General features: G+C 56.6%; 2 protein-coding genes across 5 annotated transcripts; both read right to left on the bottom strand.

Annotated features, from left to right (window-relative positions):
- Positions 1-2,132: 2,132 nt before the first annotated feature.
- Positions 2,133-8,188, bottom strand: LOC127598002 (coiled-coil domain-containing protein 136-like). 3 transcript variants are annotated; one of them, XM_052061456.1, is made up of 8 exons: positions 7,957-8,181; positions 5,705-5,908; positions 4,528-4,602; positions 4,127-4,457; positions 3,829-4,033; positions 3,355-3,486; positions 2,919-3,031; positions 2,133-2,600 (listed from the first exon to the last, which is right to left on the bottom strand). In XM_052061456.1, the coding sequence occupies exons 1-8, from the start codon at positions 8,006-8,008 to the stop codon at positions 2,588-2,590; spliced, it is 1,125 nt and encodes a 374-aa protein (XP_051917416.1). In that variant the 5' UTR covers positions 8,009-8,181; the 3' UTR covers positions 2,133-2,587. The 3 variants fall into 3 exon arrangements, 2 of the variants coding, with proteins under 2 accessions (XP_051917416.1, XP_051917417.1); XR_007961826.1 differs by having other exon boundaries at positions 2,510-2,600; positions 2,919-2,982; positions 7,957-8,188; XM_052061457.1 differs by lacking the exon at positions 2,919-3,031.
- Positions 8,189-11,198: 3,010 nt separating this feature from the next.
- LOC127597252 (transmembrane and coiled-coil domain protein 3-like) lies at positions 11,199-15,816 on the bottom strand. Of its 2 annotated transcripts, none has more exons than XM_052060156.1 (4): positions 15,610-15,816; positions 12,448-13,421; positions 12,238-12,373; positions 11,199-12,158 (listed from the first exon to the last, which is right to left on the bottom strand). In XM_052060156.1, the coding sequence occupies exons 1-4, from the start codon at positions 15,673-15,675 to the stop codon at positions 11,877-11,879; spliced, it is 1,458 nt and encodes a 485-aa protein (XP_051916116.1). In that variant the 5' UTR covers positions 15,676-15,816; the 3' UTR covers positions 11,199-11,876. The 2 variants fall into 2 exon arrangements, with proteins under 2 accessions (XP_051916116.1, XP_051916118.1); XM_052060158.1 differs by lacking the exon at positions 15,610-15,816 and adding an exon at positions 15,199-15,389.
- Between the last annotated feature and the right edge of the window lie 1,630 nt (positions 15,817-17,446).

The following is a 17,446-nucleotide window of genomic DNA, read 5'->3' as shown; positions in this document are numbered from 1 at the left end:
CAGGTCACAAGCAGTCGTGGCCCCGTTTCAGAAAACAGCTGAGCCCTGAGCACCCGCCATGTCATTGACAGCAAGTGGGCAAAATGGCCGCCGCCCTCAGATGGACAAAAACCTGCCCAGAACCCAAGAGACATCAGAATGTCGCGCTTAGACTAGCGGAGGTGCATGGCACAGATTCTTGTCGAGACGTTCCTTCAAGAAAAAAAAACATGTTTTGGGGTCCCAAAATACATCAAAGTCCAATCATAACCACGAAATATACAAAGATGTCGATTGTAGGAATCAAAATGGTCATTTTCGGATGTCGGATCAGGTCGGTCAGGCTGCTAATGCATCAGCTCCTTGCCAAATTCTGCAATTTGATGATGATCAAAGACGTACATCAATTCTTTTTATAGATCGCTGCCAGTGTGAGCGGACAAGAAAATCGTCACGGTAAAGCTCGGCCTTGGCGTCTATTTATACTTTCAAAGAAGCTCTTGAGGTGCATCCGTAAACGCTTGGCACGAATGACGGCGCTGCGTAAAAATGAATCGGCCGCTTCATTTGGGCCGGATGTGAAAACAAATCAATACGAGCGCATTTCCATGCGCTGGCTGGCGCGGCAGGTTGACTGACCGATGGTTCACCGATTTGCTTTGTTTTTTTTAATTAACACTGTGTCGTCATCATGAGCTGAGGTGGGAAAAAAATCCTTTTACAAATGGACAAGTCGAAAGAAGAGATAACGCCGTTCAAATGGAGAGTCAAAGTCAAGAGTCGCTTGAAATTAGAAGAGCACAGTGACTTGAAAAATGGACTTGCTCACAAAGTATTTGCGTTTCATGACAAGCCTCGTAATGTGACGCGGGCAGCTGGTAGCTTTATGAAGGGGAGGGAGGCCTGAAGACCAGGAAAGACCCTATAACACTCCCGCCCCCACCCTCACTGTCAGAAAGACTGTGAGGCAGCGTTGCGAACTCCTCGGAAAGGAAAGGAGCTATTGGCTGTCCAAAAAGTTGCTAAATGACGCCCGAATATCAAATGAAACTTTCTTCTGTCGCTTCTTGTTTTCTTTTATTGTCACAATTCCAACACTCCTCGTCTATTCGGGCTTGGGACCGGCAAAAGTCACCCAATCGAGACAATAATTAGTTCCTTTTTTAAAAATCTTTTTTGTTTTTTCTTTGGATTGGTCACCCTAAAACGTGAATATTTTGAACTTGTTTTTAGAGTACAATCTACATTAACAATCTAACCAAAAGAGAACAGTAAGAACGATAAGTCTTCAATAACACCAGAAAAAAAGTCGCTCGATGTGTCGCATTACAAACAAAAACAGCAACGAGAAAAGAGTCGCTGGCGGAGTCTGAAAACTCGCTCGAGAGAGCCAGAAAGTGGCCAAGTTGGCAACACTGCGGTGGGGGGGAACTAAAGTTTAGTTCCGTCTTAGCGCGTTTTGATGGGTCTCCTTAAATGTAACACATCCCGTCTTCCGGTAGCACTTCCCCGTATGCTTACTTTGAGTTAAAGTTGGTTGCGTTATTGCCTACATGGATATATATATATATATATTTTTTTATTTCGTGGTGTTTGCCACGTCGTCACGAGCTAGCTCAAATGCGTGTTTTTAGGTTTCCCTTTATTTGTATTCATCCGAATTCAAGGATGTTTCCTTCTGTTTCAGACACACAAAAACATACTGTACTCACGCGTGACTTCAACTGTTGCTATTGTAAGTTGAGGGGTTCGTTGTTTTTAGTGGATAGCTCTACTTTACGAATGGCAAAAGGAGAGATGAATCTTATATAGAGAGTTTTCTTAAAAGGGCAAAAAAGACGTCTGCGCCGCAGCACGTTCGAGATCGCAACGCGCCTCGTTACTGAAATCACTTCCTGCTTCTCTTCGCCAGCCAATCAGAACCTATCAACGTAAAAACACGTCGAAGCAATTATTAAACAACTGAATATAATTTAGGTATCGATTACCTTAAATAATATGATGTTCAAACATAAAATGATAATAATGAATAATAAAACGTAAGCTTACACTATTGTCAAAGCATTTGAGACAAGGCAGACAGCCATGGTCGCGTTGGCCTTTTGAGTTTCCATCCTGCTCGCTTGGCATTCGCGAGTCAAAAGACGCACGCCTTGTGTCGCATATGAGTTTAATTGCGAGCTGGTCAGCAACATCACTTTGCATCAACAGAAAAAGGGGAACCCCCCACCAAAAAAAAAGACATTGTGGCGCGTTGAACAAACAATATGGAAGGCAACAAACGCATCACGAAATAGCGATGAAATTGATCCACCGGGGGCACACGGGAGGCGAAAAGCCAAGAGAGCGAATATTCCCAGAGGAGGAGTGACGGTGTCCCGGAGGCGTCACCGTGGCGGCCGTCCTCGGCCTCCCCCCACGAAGGCGCGGAACGCCGGCCGCGCCCGGGGGCTCCGTCGTCACCTTGAGCGAGCGGACGCCGACCTCTCCCGAAGCGACGTCTGGCGGTCCGTTGCAAAAAAAGCGGTCGCTCAACCCCGGGCGAGCGCCCTCAACAGGCCGCTCGTGGCGAGCGGCACGGCGGCCGCCGTCAAGATGGACTTCCAAGCTAGCTCGCCCCCCTGCCGGGAGACACCGAGCGGGGGAAGGAAGGTCGTCAAGCCACGGGAAATGACAAACGCGATGGCCGATCTGCTATTATCCACTCCTCACTCTCTTCTGCTATTGTCCCATCACTCCTCTACAGCGCTGCTATCACCCCCCCACACTGAAAGAACCTGGCTCTGACCCCAACGACTTTGATAACCTGCGCCCCATCTCCAACCTTCCATTTATTCTTCTAGCGTACAACCCATGTGGAGTCCAAGAACACTGCGAACTACGAAGAAATGGACCAATCGGAGGGGGGGGGGGGGGGCGAAACGGAGGCGTTTGCATACCTTGCTCTCCGGGACGCCAACTCGGCCAGCCAGCACCAGAGCACGCCCACTATCACAATCATTCCTATGAGGGGGATGGAGAGAAGAGGGGGCTCAGACGGATGGCCCAATCTCTGAGGAGGGAATCAAACAAACACAAGGACGGTGGGGATGGCCGGCGTCAATCAACCGAGGCGTGGATGCAAGCATGCAAATCAGACCCCGCGGGGCCCCCGCCACCCTCGCACGCCGATGGAAGAAGGACGCTTTGACACAACGCGCAAAAGAGCAGCGATGACACACGGCACGCTGGCGCCAGCTTTGCTTATTTTCTTGTCATTTTGCCCCCCCCCTCCCCCCCCCCAACTCAAGGGACCACTGTATACCGAGTCGGATCTTTTTTTTTTTTAATTCCCAGGGTCAAACTTGTGCCGAATCAAAGTGGAAAAAGACTGACCGGATCCCCGCCGGCCCACTTTTGCAGCTCCGCCTTGCAGCGGCCGAGCTCCTCCTCCAGGTGGCGGCGCTCCCTCTGACTGCCGTCGTAGAGCTCCTGCAGCTCCCGCAGCTCCGACTTCAGGGCGTGGCACTGGAGCAAAGGTCACAGGATGCTGACTGGAAAATTACGCCGCGTTCACGTTCGGAAAGCGCACTTTTAAAATACGTCGCAGAGCAAGAAAGGGCGAGCAGAATACGCATCAAAATTTTGTTTGGTCGTTGTCACGGCGATGGGCGTGGTTTTTGGCAGCGCGTCAGGAATGTCCGCCGCTGAGGATTGCCGGACGCTCTTTGGTGGTGCGTCGCGAGGCACTTTGTGGCCAAATGTGTGCCGCTTGCAGCCGGCCCGTCGGGCGTCGGAGGCCGAGTGAGTAGGCAACGTGCAACGCCACTGGCTTTGATGTTGACTTTGACAGCCCAAAGGAGTCCTGACCTCTCTCTGAACCCGCCGGGCCTCGTCCTCGGCCCGCTTCAGCTCCATCTCCATCTCCCCGCTGCCGCCATTCTTCAGGACGGGGGCGTCCGCCCGGCCCACCGTCATGTAGCTCTGGCTCACAACCTCATCGGCGGGCGTCTCTGTCCCCTGGCCACCTTGGATGCCCGCCTCTTCCTCCCTCAGGGCCAAGTACGTGCTGGGGCTGAGGGGGGGGCCAAAGGAGAACCGGTGAGGAGCGCAGATATCGCCGTCGGCCGATCTGTCCGCTTAGCGCAGCTGCCAAGCGACCTCTCACCTCGTCCGCCATCCGCGGAGCAGCTGCAGCCTCTCCGCGAGCCGCCGGTTGTCCTCCTTCAGGGCCCGGCAGTCCTCCTTCAGCGGGTCCAGCCGGTAGCGGCGCGCGTCATCGCCGAGGCGCCCCAGCTCGGCCCTGCGCCGGCACAGCTCTTCCTGCAGCCAGGCGATGTCGTTCTCGCGCTCGGCCGCCGCCTCCTCGGCCGCCCGCCGCAGCAGGACGGCCTCCTCGCGGGCGGCGCGCAGCTCCTCCCGCGCCTCGGCCAGCTCGCCGGCCTCCTCCTCCTCCGGGCCGTCCGTCTGCGCCTGCGCCTGCGCCGAGCGCAGCTGGGCTGCGGGAGGGCCGCTCCGAGCTGAGTGTCGGGCCAATGGGCTTTTTAACCCGGAGGCAACAAAGCGCACCTTGCAGATTCTGGATCTGTCGAGCGAAGGCTTCGGCCTGATGGGCGCTGGACAGACGTTCGTCCTCCAACAGTCCTGCGGGGGGGGGGGGGGGGGGGGGGGGAGCAAAACGTCAATCGAGCAGACAGACGGATGACAACCGGATGAGGCGTTTGCCCCCAAAGCCAAATTGGAATGATTGAAAAAAACGGAAATGGAATTGGAATCAAACAAGACGCGGGGGGGTGGTGGGGGGGGACACATCAACCTTGGAAATCTGCCTTTTCATGGCAGCTTTTAGAGCGCAAAGTCGCTAAAGGTGCGTCGCCGGCGGCACAACTAAGTGGCCTGGAAGCAGGGAAACCCGAGCCCCTGCGCCCCCGCCGCACCTGATGTGACTCCCCGACAATGTTCCCTGAGGAACCCCGCCAGCTGGCGACGCCGAACAGCTGAGCTGTCCCAGCGGGAACTCTGGAAGCTTCTGTTGAGCGTGCGCGGTTGTTCCGGGAATGCGCCGCATGTCGCGAGACGGCCGCAGGTCGTGACTCGGAAGGCCTCGAAAAGTCGACGTCCGGGATGACAAGCGGATGACGTGCGGGAGTTTGTTGGAGGGAGCGACGGGAAGCGTTGAGCTCATCCTCTTGCTTTGAATATGACGGCGCGCGGGAGGCCAAATCATACAACGCCAACCGGCTGGTGTTTTTCTTTCGTGGGATTCCAGCGGCTCCTTCGAGCGCGCGGACGCTTCGCGACTCGTCCGACGACGTCCGCTATCTGAATCGCATCGTACTTTGTTCAACGTCGCGGTGGCGAGAGAACGGAATCGAACGCGACCGCGGTGACCAATTGGGCTTCGGCCACCGGGGGGCGCTAGGGCACAGGAGCCGGCGTGTATGTGTGCTGGGAGTTGCGTGGCTACACAGCTTTTTGGGTAGGAAGGTGGACTTTTCAACCAAATTCTCGGCTCGTATCGCCAGTCGGGTCACTGGGGGCTCGCTCGGGTGATACGAACGCTGGCTTGAACATTTTCTGGGTGCGACCGACAAACGGCCTCCAAATTCAACTCTTGATGAGATGCCGAGAGGCTTTGAAATGAGCGAGAGGGCCCCCCCCCCCCCTCTGCTCCCCCAAAGTATGGCTTCGCTCGGGCTGGGCCGTCTGTAAAAAGAAAAAGGGTCGGACGGCGGCCGCTTGTCACCTTGCAGCTCCAGGAAGCCGCTTCGGCGCTTAGCGGACGTCTCCCTGGCCCGGTCCAGCTCCAGCAGCAGCTGCGGGACTCGAACCCTCAGCCGGTCCAGCTGTTGCTCGTCGCCGTCCCGGCGCTGCGTCTCCGCCTTCTCGCGGCGGCGGTCCTTCTCCTCGGAGGCGAGGTGGCTATCCGCTTCAAGCCCGCTCAGATCATCTGGAGGGGACACGAAAGCGCTCAGATGCGCCGGCGCATCAAGAGCAGGGCGCTCTTGATGCACGACGCCCACTTTCAAATCCGGCGAGTGAGAAAAGTCCGAAAAGATTGTCCGATCGAGGCGTGGCGCGGGCCCGCCAAGAATTTGGAACCGAGTCTCGGCTCGGGACGACCCTGCGACTTGCCGGCACCTGCGGGGACTTTTCCGTCCAGCAGGTGGCGGCAGGGGCCTGAGAATGCGGAGAGACTTGTTTTGTTTTTGCGGATGGAGGGGATGGGGGGGGGGGGTCAAGCCAAATTCATGACGATGACTCAACACTCAGCAATGCGGCAGCAACCCGGGCGACCGGTCCCACAAGATGTGAGAAATGCGCCGCGTGCATGTCGCTCGCTCGCTTTACCTCGATCGAAACAACGCGGCCATTCTCCTTCTTCTCTGTTTTTTTTTTTTTTTGAGCCTCATTCAACTCATGAAGTCGTTTGGGAATTCCAAATGTTGAAAAGCGAGCGCGTCACCTTTGCTAAAGGCACTTGTTCACGACGACATTCCTCCCGATTTCAGACGCGTTGCTCACCTCAGTGAACGTTTTGGAACGGAGCGCATTCACCAGCACTTCATTTGCAAAAGGCGACCATTTTACCGTTTGCAGATTTTACAAGCGTCTATGACTTCTTGTCGTTCGGGAATCGCTTTCTTCTCGATTCATCGGAGAAAAAAAAGATGACTTTTTCGATGGAATCGTTCCGTCAGGGGAAATCGCAATTTCCCGATCGGAATCAGCCTTGATTTTTTTTCCGCCCCCCCCCCAGTGTCATTTTGCATTCGCTGAAGTGACAACAAATCTGGCGAGATCACAACAAAGTTGAAAGTGGAGTTGAAATCAAACAACGGATGAGACACGACAAGCGCCAATGACAAAACGATCGATCGCGGCGCTGCGGAAAGTCTCGGTCGTACCTGCGAGCGGCGCCCGGCAATCCGGCCTGGCCCGTCAGCCACGTTTCAAACGCAAAGTGGCCGCGGAGAGCCAAGCGTCGCGCGCGCCCCTCCCTCATCGCAGATCGGTGACGTCGCGCGCGACGGAGAAAAGGAAAAGCGGAGGCCTGATGGGCGTGAGGAGGGGAAAAAAAACGAAAGAAAAAGTCATCTGCAAGCCTGCCGCAGGAAAACAAAAGCACGGCAGGCTCGCTCGTCGGCAAACCGGAGGGACCGGCGGGGCGAAAGCCGACACGCTCCTTTCCTGGCCACGGAGCGGATGGATGGGATGATTCAAATGCAAGAAGCGGATGACGTCGGTCACATATTGTATGCGCTGGCTTGGAGGGAGGGACGGGGGAAAGCCCCCAAAAAGGCGGGGAGGCCTTGCGGGGCCCCGAAAGCCCCTTCTCGTCCGCCTCGCCTCCACGCGGTGGAATTGGCGGTAGATCCGACCGACGGCCCGCTACGGCCAAAGCCGCGCTTGCGTCGGGCCGCCCGTACGGAGCCGCGGCAACTTGGTCAACGTCCGGTGTTTTGCCGCCATCTTTGTCTTTTCCTCGGGCTAGGTTGTGGGCGGAGCCTCCGCTGCACACCCGTGACCATGAGGGCCAATGTCTGGAAAGAGGACGAAGAATCCCGTTCAGATGGGCGTCCCGCCCCGACCCATTTTGGGGGCTTTTTGCTTTTGTTTTCCACATACGGGAAGAGGAAGCCGTGCGCTCGACGCCCCCCAACCGCCTCAGTGACTTTTCTGCGCCGTTGACCTTCCGACAAAACGCACTTTCGGGTCAATGCTCGGTCGCGGATGCGTGCCGCCAAAATACCCGCACAATTGCTCACCCCGTCGCTGACCGTTGCGAGCTTGTCAGGGAACGATTTGTGTCGCGCGATCGTTTGGGACGTTTCGTTACTTTCGGGGACCGCTCGCGTTCCCTTTTGCTTTTTTTTCCGTTTTGCCCCCCCCCCCCCTCTCCCCCAACTGTCCTTCCCTCCCCTCCCGGCTCCAAATAGCCACCGACGCAACATCGCGACGCGCGGAAGCTACCGAAAGGCGAGCGAGCGCACAGACCTGCGGCGTCCGAGGCCTCCCGGAGGAGCGGAGGGAAGCGCGCGGCGTCCATCGCGGCGGAGGCGCGGGGGCAGCGTCGACGAGGCCAACGACGGCCGAGAGACAGATGAGCGGCGCGGGAGCCACAACGAGAGAGGCCAGAGGGTGGGGGGAGCACTGTTGGGGGCTTGCAAATTGCAACTTCTCGCTTTCTCTCGCTTGCTCGCTCTCGTTGTCGCTCTCGCTCTCTCGCGCAAAGCCTCCCGCCCTTTTTTTTCCCCGTCTCCTATTTTGCCCGGCCGCTGCCCGTTGTGACGCAAGCGAGGCGCCGATCGCCAACATCATCGCCACCGGTTGCCGCCGGCTTCCCCAATGTCGCTTTCATTTCCAGAAGCGAGCGCCGTCACACCAAGACACCCAAAAAGGTTTGACCTCTGCATTCAGAGGTCAAACATTTTCATGCTTCTAATGTGGAAGTCAAGTCTGGGCTCAACCGGGGCTGTCAAAGAGGAGATTCGTATCAGCGCGCCGTCGCACAGCAGGAAGTGCTTTGCGCACGCTCGCCGCCACATCAGAAAGGGGAAATGTTTAAAAAAAAAAACAATCAGCTTGCATCTTGAGGTAAAAGTCACGCTGGGCCGACAGAGGTGGCAAAAGTTCTTCCGTTGTTTTGACCGACAAAAAAAGAAGAAAAAAAAAGAAGCGCCGACTGGACTCCAAAAAATGAAACGTCCAGTTTGACTTTTTTTTCATCTTTATGATGCAAACGTCCAACAAGGTCAGCTCCCACCGAGTCACGTCACCGAAGGAAAAAAACAAAACAAAGAAGAGACATTTTCTCTCCGCTGCTCGCACACCAGCGTCTTTGTTTTGTCCAAATTCTCCAAATTGTCCAAGTCGGGGGCAGGAATGCCAAGCGCGCAACACAAAACCCTGGCCTGTTTTCGTATCTTTTTTTTTTTTGCTATTCTTCAGGGCGTCCCGAACTCCGGACCCCGCGGCAACCTCAGCCGTGCGCACTCTTGCGCGACGCTTTGGCGAACGACCCGAACAAATGTCCCGGGGACCTTTCTCCAAATCGGCTCAAAACAAAACAAAAAGACCTCTCCTGCTGGCGTTCGGTCAGGAAAGCGACCGTCACCGTCACACAAACGAGGAAGTTTTTCGACCACAACTGATCCCAAGCTGCCGCGGAACGGGGTCGGATCCTCGCAGAGGATAAGGAAAATACGCCGCCGTTGCCGTCTTCAACTATGCCAAAAGCGCGAGCATCGGCGCTAGCACCAGCGCTAGCGCTTGGCACGTCAAAGTCATTTTTCCTCGTCGTTTGGCTGCGAGCCAAGCCGACGTTCCCATTGTCCTGCTTTCGTGGCGAGTTGGTCTTGGATTCTCGCATTGGCCACGAGCGGCCGGGAGCCTCCGTTAGGAAGAATTTTTCGTCGTTTTCCGAAGCGCCGCTTTGATGCGCGGCGCTCGTATCGCTCAAATTTACAATGCGTACAAAAAGAGCATCCAAATGATTTGAATGAATTTTGGTAAATCCGCTCACTTGTATTCTCAAGCGCATCAACATCAATTAGCATCCACTTCCAAACAAAAACGGCCTCCTTTTTTTTGTTGTTATTGGAAATAAAATCCAAAAGGGATCATCAACAGCTGGCACTTGACCAGAGCTGTGAAGATTTTTTTTTCCCTCACACCTGGAAGCGGCCGGGGCTGCCGTTGCCTAGCGACTGCAAGAACTCCAAGGTGCCTTTGAATTCGCCCCCCCCCCCGAAAAATACTTTACTTGGGCTGGTAAAATAAAAGTCGTAATTGCGCAATCCTCGTCCCGTAACAGTGAACGCGTCCTCATTGCTTGCACTCAATACAAGTCCAAAGTAGAAGAAGCAAATCCTACCCTTGTGGACGTGTTGTCAAAGGTGCAAAGCCGTGCGCGTGATCTTCAAGCGACGTTTGCTCGAACAAGACATCGCTCCTGTTCAAAGGGATCCGCTTTGTTCCGAGCAAATCCTCCTCGACTCGGACTGATTTCGCCCGAGGAGGGCAGAGCGAGTGAAACTTGAACCTTAAACCGGAAGACTTGTTTTGCGCGAGGCAAAAGATGTTGTCACTTGGCGCTTCCATCCGTCCCCGTCCTCGAAAACGACAACGATGATTGAAAGAAAGCAGACTTTACATTTGTTTGATTTTGCGTCAAGCCAAACACGACGGATGCCGAGACCTCCCGCGTATTTGCCAACGAATATTGAATAGCGCTCGGCCATTTGTTTTGGTTTTTCCAAGCCCGACCCGAGCTTGATTCTTGCGACGCTCGCGCCCTCTGGTGGGCATTCCGGTGACGGCACAGGAGCCCTGCGAGGATCCGTTCCACCGAGTTGGTCGGGGGCTGCCGATCCATCCGAAAGCGTCAAACCAAGCGCAGCCGAACCGGAAGACAAACTCCGTCGACGGACCATTAAAAAGGCCCGAGGAGGTTCGATCAGGCCCGCGGGATCATTTAAAAGTGGAAAAAAAAAAACACGGAATGACTATTTTGAAGACGATGTAATTCGTGGAGGATCCGCTAGGCGGACACGCTGTTTTGATCACGGTAGAAGACAACATTGTGTTGATCGCAGAAGAAGACCGCCTGTCACCGAGACAGACCCAAACACGGCGGACGCCATCAAGCACACGTCAATCATGACTTTATTCTGGACACATTTCATTAACAGCACTCTCCTTAGTTTGGAAGCTGAAGGCACATTTAGACTTTCTATGCACACGTGTAAATGGTTTTTAAATTCCTTTCTTGATCAATCTTTTTAAATACTTTTCAATACCAATTACTCGTTCAAGTTTTGTGCCTTTGTACAATCAGTAGCAATGAGAAAACTCACATTTGTCTAAGGAAATCGAAGGCGCTTCATGAAAGGTTTTGGAGAAGATATGGTCATTAAATGTCAACATTTTCTGATTGTTTCTTCTGGAATGTGCCGCCGTACCCCCCCCCCCCCCCCCCCCCCCAAGGAGGGGAGCAAGTTTTAAAAACAAGTAACAACATTCTCACAGTATGATCCTTCTTCAGCCAGAAGTCAGCGATGAGCCTCCACAAGCAAGCTGTTCTGGGGGTGGGGGGGGGGCTGTTGCCCACTCCATGCCCTATTCACTTCGGTGGACAATTTGGGGGCCAATACGGGAGCGCCTGCGCAAAATCTGCACAAGTACATGTAAGATCCACAAAAAAGGGCCCGAGCCGGGATTCGAACAACGTACCGACGTACTTTTGGCAGGCGTGCAGGAAGTTGGTCCATTTCATTGATTGATTTATTCTTTTAAATATGTGCAAATGTTACAGTGAGAGAAACGACACTTCATCAGGTACCCGTGTGCAAATTAGAACGCATCAAAAATGTTTTTTTACGGTGACAAAGAAGGCTGGCTTCACATTTTGGGGCGGCCGAGGATCGATCCCTGGGGAACTCCCATTTTCTCGATGGCTTCCGAGACGGTCCAAAGATGCTCGGATTGCGCGGCTCCAAGTCGTGCCTGCGTTTGCCGAGTCCGCATAAGGCGGCGCGCCCGGACGACGTGGCGCAACGGCGACCGGCGTTGCGTTTGCGTCATGTGAAAACCACGCGATCGGCCGCCATTTTGGACCGCGCGATCCGAGGTCAGGTCTCGTCGCCGCCGTTGAGAAAAGGCGACCGTTTCAAGCCATTTACGCTTGCCGCCGCAAAGGCGGAGCGACTTGCGCGTACCTAATGTTTTGTCCAGTCGGTGTCCATGTTTTTTTGGTCCAAGGGGCCGAAGCAAACGCGGTGAAGCGGCACTTAGTTGTTAGGCGGCCCCAATCAAGACTTTGCGCTTGAGGCCGCGCCTACGACGAGGCTCTTTGAGAGCTTTTTCCAAAAGGGCGACCCGGCAGCGTACGTGGGGGCGCTTTGATCATTCGGCGGCTACGCCGGCAGCAGCAGGCGCTCCCAGTTCTTCCAGAAGACGGCCAGGAAGCAGACGGCCAGCGCGGTGGCCGCCAGGTGCCGGCGGCTCCTGACCAGCGGGGCGGCGAACTTGGCGGCGGTGGAGACGCACACCAGGACCACGGTGACCAGGGCCAGCATGATGTTGATGCTGCGGCCCAGCAGGACGCGGGCGTCGCCGCTCTCCAGCTGCGCCGTCTGCTGCTGCTGCTGCTGGAACTCCAGCTTGGTCACCCGCGTCTGGCACGACTCCAGAGCTTCCTGCGCGGTGGCGGCGGCGGCGGCAAAAAGGGCTCAGCGGAGGCCCCGCGAGGGTCATGCGCAATTGCCGAACAACAACCTGAATGTCGCGGGCTCTCTCCTGGGCCTGGTAGGCCACCCGCTCCTCCACGCTGGCCAGTTCTTGCTTCAGGTCCGTCATCTCGTGCTGGTGAAGCTCCGTCAGGTCGTTGAGCTGGTCCTCCAACCGCGCGTACCTGAAAGGGAGAGCCCAGGCCGCGTTTCCGCGGAGGTCTTTGCGCTCGGCGTTCGCGTTGCGTCTCCAACCGACCTGTAGCGCTCCTCCTGCAGCGTTTGGCTGATGACGCCGAGCTCCCTGGCCAAGCGGGCCTTCACCGCCTCCACGTCCTCCTCCAGCTGCTTCTGCGCGTCTTTAATGAGCTTGGCCTCCGCCAGGCCGGTCGCCAGCGCGTCGCCCTCGGCCGGCCGGCCCCGCCCCTGCCCCCGCCCCCGCGCCAGCCCGTTACTGTCGGCGCTCCCCGAGGAGCACTCGTCGTCGCTGGGGTACTTGGGCCCGGCCGCCAGCGAAGCGCTGCTGCTCAGCGCCCTGGTCGGGGGCAACGCCGGCGCCGGCGCTCCCGCCCCCGCCGCCGCCTCGTCCGGCCGCGGGGCGGCGGCGTCCGCCTTCATGTGGTCAATGTTGTCGGCGCTGCCAAACTTGTTCCTGATGAGGTTGGCGAATCCTCTGGGCTTGCTGAAGAAGAACGGAGGCGAGAGGGAGACGCCGGGTCCGATGGTCTTGATCTTGTCCATGGTCGGGTGGCGGCCGCTGCCCGTCACGTCCCCGAGCAGCTCGCGGCGGGACTCCCTGGGGATGGTGCTGTGTTTGGCGCCGGCCGCCTGGGGCGGGGGGCCGCGCTGGAGCTCGCCGTCCTTCATCTTGCGCTGATACTGCTCCAGCTTCTTCTGCATTTGGGCGATGTTGTGCGCCGACTTCTGGTTCTTCTTCTCAAAGACCTGCTTGATGCGGCCCACCTGCTGCTTGTCGGCGCCGTTCACCAGCTTCAGGTACTCGGCCACGTTGTCGTCCCGCGCCGCCTGCTCGATCTTCAGCTGCTCCGTCACCTTCAGGATCTTCTGCTGGAGGTTGTCCAAGCAGGAGCGGCTGCGCCACAACTCCGACGGAGAGGGAACGCCGTCGTCCGGCTCCGGCTCCGCCTCCGGATCCAGGTTGTTCTCCGAGGAACCTCGCCGCATGGTCATTGTCGTCGGGAGGCCGAGAAAGCCGTCGTCGGCGCTCCGGTCCTGCAACGTCACAAACAGAGGACGGGATTCGTCTCGGGATGGACGGCGATACCCGCCGGGATCGCTTTCAAATGGCGGCATTTGCATTTGTCGAAAAAGACTGTGGGGGCGGGGTTAACATGTCAGGGGGCGGGGTTAACACTGTCATTGCACCGAGCTGGACAAGTGACGGCGGACGTGCCCGGCGAGCACGCCGCATTGGACTCGTGCCGCATCGCAGCCGTTCCAAAGGACGTGATGCTACGCTCGCTCGCCGAGCAGATGCGAACGCCGCATCTTCTTCTTCTTCTTCTTCTTCTTGCTCTTGAGTAAACACCGACGTACGAGGTCACGACGTGGCGCTCGCTTGGCTCTTTGCCGGTGGAAAACCAAACCAACCAGTTCTTCAGAAGAACTCGTCAAGCACCAACAAAGCGCGGCGAGCAACAACGAGCGGCGAGTCTTTTCGCATTCGGTTTGCCTTCAGCGCGTTGTTGGACGCGAAGCCGGCGGGCTCCTCATGTGAGCAAACAGGTTGGACCGAAAGGGAGCCGACGCCCGCAGGCGGGCGGCTTCCGATTGGCCGCCGCGCTGCGCCGTTTGGGTGATGTCAGTCCACGTGAGGCGGCTCAGCGGCGGACGGAGACAAAGTGGGCCTTTTTCCTGGGTGCCGCGCTTGAGAAAGAGCCTTGTGTTGCGCAATCACACACACACACACACACACACACACGAGCTAGCTTGGCAAACGCGCAGCGACTGCCTTTGACCTTTGACCTACAACAGCAATATGGAGCATTTTGCAAGGACAGCCCCAGGAGCCCCCGCCGAGTTCCACAAGAGAACTCAACGAACTACTGGGCCCCCCGCAGTGCCTCCACGCTGCCCCACATAGGCCCGGGTGGCCATCTGTCCACCGGCACCATGACACACTTCTGCAGTCTTGAGACCACCACACCGCTGTTGGTCAGGGGGGCGGGAAGGGGGGGGGGCGCCTGGGATTCCACACATGAATGTCATCTGTGCCGTCCGGCAGCCTACCCCGCCCGCCCGGGTCTCTGACAAAAAAACTTTGGACACTCTGCTGGTGTGCCTCGTCGTTCGCCCCGAGCGCGCGCACAGGAAGGAATCGTGCGTCCAATTTGACAGCCAACGTGCGGACGGGCCACTTTTGCAGGGCCAGCTTATTGATATTCCCTCCGGACTTTTATTCGGGGAGGCGGAGGGGTGGCAAAACAAAAACTTGGAAGCACGCTCAAAGCCAAGCCCCCGCAAGGGTCACGCGAGGGAGGTGGCATTGCTGGGGTGTTGCGCAATTCCTTTTGGGGAAGGAAGGCCGTCTCGAGGGGAGTCGAGACAAAGGGCGCATCATTGTCAAAGGCAAAAAAAGCAAGATTGAACTCGACGTTTTAGTGCGCTCAAGTGTTTGGTTTGGTTTTTGGAACGGAAACCCAGAGGTTGCGTTTTGGAATAAAAGAAAAAGTGGCCGGCGAAAGGGCATCCGACGGGCAGCCAAGAACGAGCTGACACGATCTTGCGAGTCGGCGCGATGTTTTCAGCGACGTTCGCAAACCGAGCGCCTCTTTGCGCATTTGGCGACGGATTACTTTTGCGAGCCGTTGGCAAAAGAGCATCCGAGTCGGCAGCGAATCGGAAACGCCCCCGCTGATCACATTGCAAAAAGTTTGCCACTTGGAATCCAATAAAATTGGCAAATAAGAGGCGTCGGACCCAAATCGCCCGTCCGTCAAGATTCTTGGCGGTCAACGAGAAAAATAAAAAGATAGAAATTCAAGTTCACCCCAAAGACTCCGATGCCGCTTTGGTCCGTCCTCGGTCCTCGCCGTGGCGCAAGGCAAACAAACTCGGGAGTCTCGAGTCATCCCTTCTCCGTTCCGAGTCGCGCCGCACACCAAAGCGACTCGAATCTCGTGACGCGAGGGCTCCCTTTGTGAAATTACGTCACGTGTGGGGGGGGAGAGAGAAGCAAGCCTCGAAAGTGTCCGCCGACGACAAGTCGTCCTCGTCGACTCTTTGCGACTCTCCCCCGCAAACGTCGAGGAAGTTTGACGGAGTGACGCCGGCGGCGCCTCGCTTTTGGCCCGAACGCGCGTTTGTCGACTTTCCGAAGCAAAGCGAGAAGCAAAGACGACGGACGGCAAGCGCAAAAAGCGCAAAAACAAGAAGGAGGAGGCGAGCGGCGAACACTCACCGGCCGGCCGCCGAGGCCTTTCTCCACTTCGGACAAACTCCGCACGGACACGCTGGCGCTGGGCATGCCGATCCCCGTCAAGGCTCGAACGAACACAACTTGACAAAGTGGAGCGAGGCGAGCGGCATGTTTGTGCGCTGGCGGCCCGACTCTCTCGCCCCCCCCCCCCTCCCGCGTGTGTGTGTGTTAGCGCGTCTACTCGCCTGTGGAGGGAGCTTTGAGCATTCTCTCTCTCTCTCAGCTCTGTTGAGCGGCCGAAACAACCCCGCCTTTGTGAGCGCCCCCCCCCCCTCCTTGTTTAACCCTTTGAGCACAAGGGACTAACAGTATTGACTCGTCGCTCATTGTGAGTCAAGCTTGGGACAGCGACTGCGGGGGGGGTTTGAGACGAGCACGCGCACGGTTCTTCGGATCCATTTTGCCAAACGTGAGGCAAGTTGACCCAAAGTCCGATTTTTTTTTTGTCCCAAGTGTCAGTGGCTGGTATCGGCAGCCTCCCCGAGTACCCGAAAGACGATCTCAGTCCTCACAACACACAAGAAGAGAATGCGAAGGAGGTTTCGTGACGTGGCCTTCCAGCACCCAACTGTCGTATTTGTGTGTGAGCACGCCAGCGTGGAGTTGGCCCCCCGTTCAACCGACGTCAACTACAGCTTGGGCCCTTGGGGGCCACCAACTCCCGTGTCCACCTTGTGTTCATTTCATTTTGGACCCCCTCCCCAAATTGGTTTTCCGGCATTCTTTGACGGAGACGATCGGCACCTGTTGCTATTCTTGTGCACCTGAGAATGCTTAGCGTTAGCGTTAGCGTTAGCGTCCTTCAGTGGATGGGTCCCGGATTTGAATGGCTTGCGTCACAACAGAAACCTTGTGTACCTCGAGGGGGGGGGATTAGTTGCTCAGCCGGTTGTGATTTGAATTTCCAAAGTGGTCCGACCTGACGTAAGACACCAAGCGTCCTGAAAATGGGACCTTTGCTACATGAAAAGTGCTGCCGGGTCAACGTGACCCGTTGCTCTTTAACCACCTAAAATTAAACATGGACAAAAAAAAGGAACGCACTTGGCACCGCGCGACAAATTCGTCCGTCAACATCCATGACGGCCACTCACATTTTCAAACATGAAAACTAAAGAATTAGTTTACAGGAGCGCACGCTAATCTAGTGGCGCATGCTAGCGTCACCGATTCAAATATCGTTAGCCTGTACAGCCTCATAAACGTTCTCAAATATGAATCGGGCAACTCCAGCCAAATTATTTTGGGGGGAAAAAAGAAGCGAGGAGATCGGAGAGCAGCCGTCGTTGGCATTTGAGTCGGCGTCACGTTGCCATCCAATCCGTTCCGTTGCTCGCTTCCAATCTTACGTAAGCCGGCGCTCTGAAGGCCCCGCTGGCTAAATGGAGCTTTTGTGGTCGGCTTTGGCGGGGGCTCGCCGGCCGCGATGAATCCCGTGGGAACGCTCCACCTCGAGCCCCCCGGCGCGGACGGCTAATCCGCCGAGGCCCGGCGCCCCGCGCGTTGCGTCAGCCCTCGTTTGTGCCTTTTTGTCACCGCCATTCGTCGGGCCCGCTTTGCAGGGAGGGGGCCTTCCCGGGTGGACGGACGGCGCCGGCTCCAACGGCCAAACCGGATCGGGGCTTGGTCGGCGGCCTGCGCGCGGGGGAAGGAAGGCTCTCCGCTTGCGGATTGACTGAGCCGCTTCACCTTTTGTGCGGCCGTCCCGTCCTGGGGCGTCACTCGACAAATCATTCCACAGCCGCTTGTCCGCAACCCGCCGGCTTTATTGGAGCGGCACGTGTTGATGACTGACTGACCTTTGACCTCTCGGCTTCTG

This window comes from Hippocampus zosterae, chromosome 3, assembly GCF_025434085.1.
Source record: "Hippocampus zosterae strain Florida chromosome 3, ASM2543408v3, whole genome shotgun sequence".
In the NCBI taxonomy this organism is placed as follows: domain Eukaryota; kingdom Metazoa; phylum Chordata; class Actinopteri; order Syngnathiformes; family Syngnathidae; genus Hippocampus; species Hippocampus zosterae.
Note: the sequence above shows the minus strand (reverse complement) of the source record. Positions and strands in the feature narration are given on the sequence as shown.